At 36.2% G+C, this 7,943-nt stretch overlaps 2 protein-coding genes across 2 annotated transcripts; both read right to left on the reverse strand.

Moving 5' to 3' along the window:
* Positions 1-1,014: 1,014 nt before the first annotated feature.
* LOC114028746 (olfactory receptor 8K3-like) lies at positions 1,015-1,974 on the reverse strand. Its single transcript, XM_027843018.1, has one exon. It carries the CDS (start codon positions 1,972-1,974, stop codon positions 1,015-1,017), a length of 960 nt encoding a protein of 319 aa, XP_027698819.1.
* A 3,782-nt stretch (positions 1,975-5,756) lies between these two features.
* On the reverse strand, positions 5,757-6,707 carry LOC114028727 (olfactory receptor 8K3-like). Its single transcript, XM_027843005.1, has one exon. The coding sequence runs from the start codon at positions 6,705-6,707 to the stop codon at positions 5,757-5,759; it is 951 nt and encodes a 316-aa protein (XP_027698806.1).
* Positions 6,708-7,943: the final 1,236 nt, after the last annotated feature.

The following is a 7,943-nucleotide window of genomic DNA, read 5'->3' on the forward strand; positions in this document are numbered from 1 at the left end:
GTGGATAACACTCCAGGCTTGGAGTCAAGAGGATCTGAGTTCAAATCTGACCTCAGACACACGACACTTACTAGCCATGTGACCCTGGGCAAGTCACTTAACCGCGATTGCTTCACCAAAAGAAAAACATTCCCAAATTTTATAAATGAGTAGGAGTCAGAGAAGTTAAACTTATTGCCCAGAATATCATAGGTCACAAGGAATAGAACATTTCTTTGCACTCAGGTCCTCTAACTTTATAGAATATTCCATAAGTCTGGATATTTTAAGCTTTTGAAAATTTAATTTAAAGATTTTTGGGATCCTTTGTATACCTCAGTATTCTTTCCATCCTAGCACAAAAATAAAAACAAAATCTGGGACTGAAGCTGAGGGAAGAGATGGAAGTTTTCTTCAAGAACCTGAACAATTATGATAAAGAAGAGGGAATCAGCTTGTTCCACTTCACGGAAAAGACAAGGAGCTATGGCTGGAAGACATAGAGGGGAAATTGAGGTTGTGATAAGGATAAACTTCTTAACAATAAGAGATATTATTCAAAAGGAGGTCGGCTGCTCTGGGGGATAGTGTGACTCTTATGTATGGATTGTTCCCTCAATAAAATCCAAGTTCACTGATAGCAAGAACTATTTTTTAATGTCTTTATCTGTGTAGGTTCAATGTGTAGAATTGTACCTGAAGCCAGCATTTTCTAAATGCTGATTAATTGATTTTCCCAGTAAAAGAAATGTAAAACAAAATTAGGCTGTTTACTATTATAGTATATAATGAAATACATTGTTTTATAGAGATATTTTGTATTAATCTTTAATAAGTTCCATTACTTAAATGGTCCACTATAGAAGTATCTATTGGAGGTTGACCGCTAAAAAAATAGAAATCATTCTTGGACAGAATATTTGGATAAATGTTTTTTCTCTCTAAAAGACAAGAGAAGAATCATGTAGAAGTTGATATAAATCTAGCACATATTAATTTCCAATAAAGCAATGGAATCCTACATCACATTGGGCCTTAAAGAAAAAGTTTACATGATTTTTTAAAGAGTCTCCTTAAGGCGCCTTTCACCTCTTTGTTCCTCAAACTGTAGATCAAAGGGTTGAGCATGGGGATGATGAGAGTATAAAAGACGGAGGCCATCTTGTCTGTGTCAAAGGAATGGCTAGATTGGGGCTGCAGGTACATGAAGAGAAGTGTCCCATAGAATATAACCACTCCCGTGAGATGAGAGCCACAGGTGGAGAAGGCTTTGTACCTGCCCTCAGCAGAGTTCATCCTGAGGATGGCCACAAGAATGAGCATGTAGGAAAAAAGGACAATCAAGAGGGAAGAAACCAAACTAAATGCAGCAAAAGTCATAATTATTAGTTCAGCCTCACTTGTGTCTGAGCATGCAATGGACAGTAGGGGGAGACTGTCACAGTAGAAATGTTTTATTATATTTGATTCACAGAAAGATGATGTAAAAGTCTCAGTTATGACCACTAGACATACCATGATGCCATAAAGGTATGAGATGACCACCAAGATCCAGCATACCCTGTCTGACATGATGACCATGTAGAGGAGGGGCTTACAGATAGCTACATAGCGGTCATAGGCCATGACTGACAGGATAAAAAGTTCACTGGCAACAAATACCCCAAAGAAAAATAGCTGCATCATACATCCATTATAGGAAATAATATTTTTCTCTTCTATGAAACTAACCAGCATTTTTGGCCCAATAGCTGTGGAATAGCCAAGATCAACAAATGCCAGATGCCTGAGAAAAAAGTACATAGGGGTGTTGATGTGGGCATCCACACTTGTTAGGATAATCAGGCCCAGGTTTCCCACAACTGTGACCATGTAGTTGAGGAAAAACACTACAAAGAGGGGGCCCTGAAGCTCAGGATAATTTGTGATGCCCATGAGAATGAACTCAGTCACCTGGCACCCTGTGGTTTCATTCAGATCGATCATTTCTGTCATCCCAGGACCATTACCTGAGAATAAAAGAAATAAGTGTGTGATTTGCATCTAGTATTAGGCAGTTTTTTTGTATAAATGTTTTAGATAAGACAATCAGGACCTTTCCCATGTGATTTTAATTTAGTTTTCTAAATTTAAGTGCAATCATTACATATGATTTCATCTCATATCATATCAACATCCTTTCACCAAGAGGAAAGTGAATGTGGTTTTATTTACAAAATAAAGAGTAGATTATTAAACTATCTCCAAGTGAAGGAACAAGATAATATCATGAGGAAGGTTAAAATGTTTTAATTAATCTATGGGTTAAAGAATTATTATGGAATCCTGAAGGAAAATAGATCATATAAGAACACCTTACAAGAAGAAAAAAACAGTTGTCGTGAAACAGGAATGAAGTTGCTTTTGATGCTAAAAGAGATGGGTTAAAAAAACAACAACAACATATCCACCACTTTTTCAAATAACATTGTGCTGGTTATGTAACCTCCCAAATTTTGGACCATTGTCTAAGACTATCACTCGCATGGTGGCCCATGACAAGAGATGGAATTTCCTTCTTAGCATGATCCTAATCAAATGAAGGTAAAGGTCCAGGCTCTATTGCAGTCTCTCCCTCTTGCAGTTATTATTTGTATGACATCCAGGGAGATCTCTTATATCTACTCACTCTCTGTAGTCTCCTTTCCCATTGCCTTATCAGAGAGAAATATTTTTCTATCTAGATTATGGAGATGAGCTAGGCATAAATTTGTGTGTGTGTGTGTTTTAATGTTTTTCACAGCCAGAGACTGGAAGGGACTTTATTAAAAAAGAAACACGGTTATTCTTCAGATGGTGTCTAGTTGCATATCATTGATCTCAAAGATCACTGCAATCCCACTTATTATTAGTGATCAATGTCCCTTGACAAAAATTATTTGATATCCCTGATTGCAGAAAGCTTCTTTCACGATTGTCACGGCTAGCAATTTTCATCTGATGGTTTTCCTATGATCGTTTTATGCCATTACAATTGGAGTGAATTTACCACATGGCCCTGAAATTTTCCCACTCATCTCCACACTGACCATAGTGAATGGTTTTTTAAACTCAGCTGCTGACTCCATATTTTTGATACTTACTACAATGAGAAGATCACAAAGATTAATGCTACCTGCATATCTAGAAGGGTAAAACATCTGCTGCTTGTTCATAATATCAGCACCTAGAGTAAGACTTTATGGTTTTCTCAGTCCCCATGGATCCATATCCCTGAAGGACTGGGGAAGTTTAATGAATTTCATATGATCATAGCATGGCAATTGCCCAGTCAGTAATAAGTGACAATGTTTACTGGTTTACTTAATTTCAGGAAGCATTTATTAAATAACTACCCTGTTCCAGGCTTATGTTTTTTGGTGGCATATCCTGGTTGCATTAAGCTCAAAGATATTGCACATTCTTATGAAAGCAGTCTATACCCAAACACAGCAGGTTAGTTTAACCATCAATACATTGAAGGACAATTAGAGGAAGAACATCTAGTACCCAATATATAACATAAAGTTGGATGGATAACAAAGAGAATTTTCTTTTTTGGAAGTGTCTTTAGGACTGATGGGTACAAAGTGACTTAGTGATGCACACCAAAAATAACTACGGGGAGGTGAGCAGGCTGCATTGCCTTTAGAGAATTAAAAAAATAAAAGAAGTATCTAGGTCATGTAGTGGTTAGAACATTATGTGTGCAGTTTGGAAGAACTGGTTTCTAATTCACCTTCATACACTAGCTCTGACTTTTGGCAAGTAAATTAACATCTTTATGTCTGTGTTTTCTTCTAGTAAGATAATGGCAATAATAGCATTATTGTGAAGATCAAAATAATTTTTTTTTATCAGGTAGCTAATTGGTTCAGTGGATATATTTCTGGGTCAGGAGTCACAAAGTGCTGATTTCAAAAATTTTCTCAGACGCAAAGATACAGTCTGAATCTTGTCATGTATCTTATTTTTAGTCTGCCTCAGGTACACTTCCTAGGGGGATATTTTGAGAATCAAATGAGATATTACATAAATTAAAGTTAATTCCATATTATGGGATTCTCTTGGTAAATATCCTGGATTGGCCATTTCCTCCACCAGATCACTTTACTGCTCAGGAAACTGAGTTAAGGGATTTGCCTAAGGTCACATGCATCAATATGTGTCTGAGACTAGATTAAAACTCAGGAAGAGGAGTTTCTCTGACTCCAGGTCCAATCTCCTATGCATTTCTCCACCAGGCAACCAAATAATTAGTTCTAATATATAGTAGTGTGGAAGAAGATGCATGACTCACAAAGTAAATTTATGTAATCAAACTACACATTTGATGTGTATGAGTCAAAGAGGACAAAACATCATGTCAAAAGAAACATGTATATTCCTTGAACCCAGGTCATGTAGCTACAGAGAAGGGTCCAAAAGTCTTAAATCATTTTAAGTTTTAGAAACTTACATCTGCTGGTGGGTTGTTGTCCTTTGTTCTCAAAGAGGACCAAAATGACATCACTATGTTAGAGTCAAGGTGTAGTGTTTCTGACTGTGGCTGATCACACCAATACTAGCTCAGAATACTGTTCCACAGGGAAGGCAAAAATAGTCCATGTGAACATTTGGGATGGATTCTCTAAATTTGTGCAGCTTATGTTTCTTTTGAACTTCAATTCTGCTTTGCTCAGAGAGCACAACATCTTCTCTGATTAGAGGACGCTATGCTGGGTGTCCTGTGCCAGTGTCTCCCATTTCATGAAATGATTTCCAAAGCTCTTAAGAGAAATCTGAAGAGTGTCCTTGTATCACTTTTTCTGACTACCATGTGAGCACTTGCATTGTGTGAGTTCTCCATTAAATAGTCTTTTAGGCAAGCATATATTTGGCTTTCAAACAATGTGACCATGCCATTGGAATTTCACTCTCTACTGTAAAGTTTCGATGCTTGGCATTTCAATTCAAGAAAGGTCCTCAGTGTCTGGTATCTTATCATGCTAAGTGATCTTCAGAATCTTCCTAAGGCAATTCAAATGGAAGTGATTCAGTTTCCTGGCATGATGCTCATTATCACAAGAATGAAAGATCTGGGACTGAAAGTGGGGAAGAGAAGAAAATGTTTTTCAAGAATTTGAATGAACATTATAAAGATTAGTGAATTAATTTGTCCTGCTTTCCAGAGAAGATTATGAGAAATGGCTGAAAGTCAGGGAGGAGGAAACTGAGGACATAATAAGGATAAAGTCCTTAGCAATAAGAGATATTTGAAAACAGATTAGCTGCTGTGGCAGATAGTGTGGGTCTCATGCAAATGTTGTTTTTCTTAATAAAATGCAAGTTCATTGATGGCAAGAACTATTTTTCAAAAATTTTCTGTTTAAATCCAATGCTTAAAATACTACTTGATGTGAGCATTTTACAAATGCTTGATAATTGATTTTCCCAGGCAAGAAAACTTCTAAATTAGGCTGTTTACCATTGTAGAATATAATGGAATAGGTTGTTTTATGGATGTATTTTGTGCTGAATAATCTAATAGATCTCTTCAGTTAAATGGTTCATTAAATCAGTATTTATTGGTAGTTGACCTCAAAATAAGAACTTAACAAACAATTAAAAATCATTCTCTGATTGCATATTAAGATATATTTTTTTCTCTAAAGGGTGAGAGAAGAATCAGGGAGAAGTTAGCAAAGACAAATTTTATTTGTCTAAACCAAATTTACTTGTCTCCACTAATACAACGGAAATGCACTATATATTGGGCATTAAAGAGGATGCTTATATATTATTTTAAAGAGACTTTTTGAGGCATTTTTCATCTCTTTGTTCCTCAAGCGGTGGATCAAAGGATTGAGCATGGGGATGACCAGGGTGTAGAAGAAAGAGGTAATCTTGGCTATGTCAAAGTAGTGGCTAGACTGGGGCTGCAGGTACATGAAGAGAAGTGTCCCACAGAATATAACCATACCAGTGATGTGAGAACCACAGGTGGAAAAGGCTTTGTGCCTGCCCTCAGCAGAGTTCATCCTGAAGGTGGCCACAAGAATGAGCATGAAGGAGATGAGGATAATTAAGAGGGAAGAAACCAAATTAAATGTGGCCAAGATCATAATGATTAGTTCGATGTCAGTTTTTTCTGAGCATATAATGGAAAACAGAGGAAGACCATCACAGTAGAAATGTCTTATTACATTTAATTTACAGAAAGATGGTTTAAAAATCTTTATTGTAACCAACAGGGATACCAGGATGCTATAGAAGTATGAGATAGTCACCAAAATCCAACATGTCCTGTCTGAGACAATGACCATATAACGGAGGGGCTTGCAGATAGCCACATAGCAGTCATAGGCCATGGCTGACAGGATAAAAAGTTCACTGGTGATAAAAATCACAAAGAAAACTAGCTCTATGGCACATCCAATATAGGTAATTGTGTTTTTCTCCATGATGAAACCAACTAGCGTTTTTGGCCCAACAACTGTGGAATAGCCTAGATCAACAAATGCCAGATGATTGAGGAAAAAGTACATTGGAGTGTGGAGGTTGGTATCAACACTAGTTAGGATGATTATACCCAGATTTCCAAGAGATATGGCCATATATTTGAGTAAAAACACAACAAAGAGAGGGCCCTGCAGCCCAGGATGTTTTGTGATGCCCATGAGAATGAATTCCGTCATCTGGTTCCCTGAGATTTTGCTCAGCTTCATCATTTCTTCCATACAAAGAACATAATCTGAGAAGAAGCAGAAGAATCCTTCTCTGAGGAATGTTTGAATACATAATTAGGCAATTAGAGGGTAGCAATGTCTTAGAGAAGATGAGCAGGGATATTCCCATACCATTTCACTGTAATTTTATTAATTTAGTTTCCATGTGGTGAATTCACTCAAATTGAAATCATATCATCTCCTACCATTACATATCATATCATATCAACATTCTGTCTCCAAGAAAGAAAAATGAATATTTTTTTAATTTTACTAAATAGATAGTGAATATGAAACTACATATTCTACAGTGGTGATATATGATAACATTATGAATACATTTTAAAATGTTTTAGTTAATTAAAGAGTCAAAGATTATAATGGGATACTAATGTGGGATAGAACATATAAAATTACCTTATGGAGGAATTGTGAAGTTGGTATGAAGTTGGATTTGAAGCTAAGGAATGTGTTAAAAAAAAAAGAAAAAGAAAAAGCATATCCAACATATTTCCAAGTAACCTTTTGCTAGTCATGTAACCTCCTTGTTGTTGGACAATTGTCTATGTATATGGGCTGCAAAGTGATAGCCCATGCCAAGAGATTCAATTTCCTTTTTCAGAGTGCCCTACATCTTCAAATGTAAAGGTCCAGTATATATCGTAGCCTCTTTCTCACATAGTCATTAACTATATGATACCCAGGGAGACTCCACATATCTACCCACTCCCTTTAGTCCCCTTTCCCTTTGCCTTATCAGAGAGAAAATATTTTCCCACCTGGATTATGAAGATGAACTAGACTAACAATTTTGAAGTTTTTAATGTATTTTATTCCAAGAGATATGAAAAGACTTTTTCTTCAAATGCTTGTCTTTCAGATGATGATCAGTTGCATAACATTGATCTCAAAGATCACTGGGATCCCATATGTGATTAGCTATAAGTGTTCCATCATAAAAGTATTTTCATTTCTCTTATTTAAAAAAAAATCTATGACAATTTTCATAGCTTGGAATTGTCATCTAATGGCTTACAGGAATGATTTTATGACATTTCAATTTGAGGAAATCCATCCCATGCCCCCTAAATTGTTTCACTTATTTCCACAATAGGCATGGTGATCAGCTTTTTAATCTGAGTTACTTAAGCTCTACATTTTTTGATGCACACTGCACTGATAAGTTCACAAACAAAGAATAATGTTACCTTCTTATCTGTAAGGTAGAATCTTTTGTGG

The sequence above is a fragment of the Vombatus ursinus genome, unplaced genomic scaffold, assembly GCF_900497805.2.
Source record: "Vombatus ursinus unplaced genomic scaffold, bare-nosed wombat genome assembly UNPS02004996.1, whole genome shotgun sequence".
NCBI classification, from domain to species: Eukaryota; Metazoa; Chordata; class Mammalia; order Diprotodontia; family Vombatidae; genus Vombatus; species Vombatus ursinus.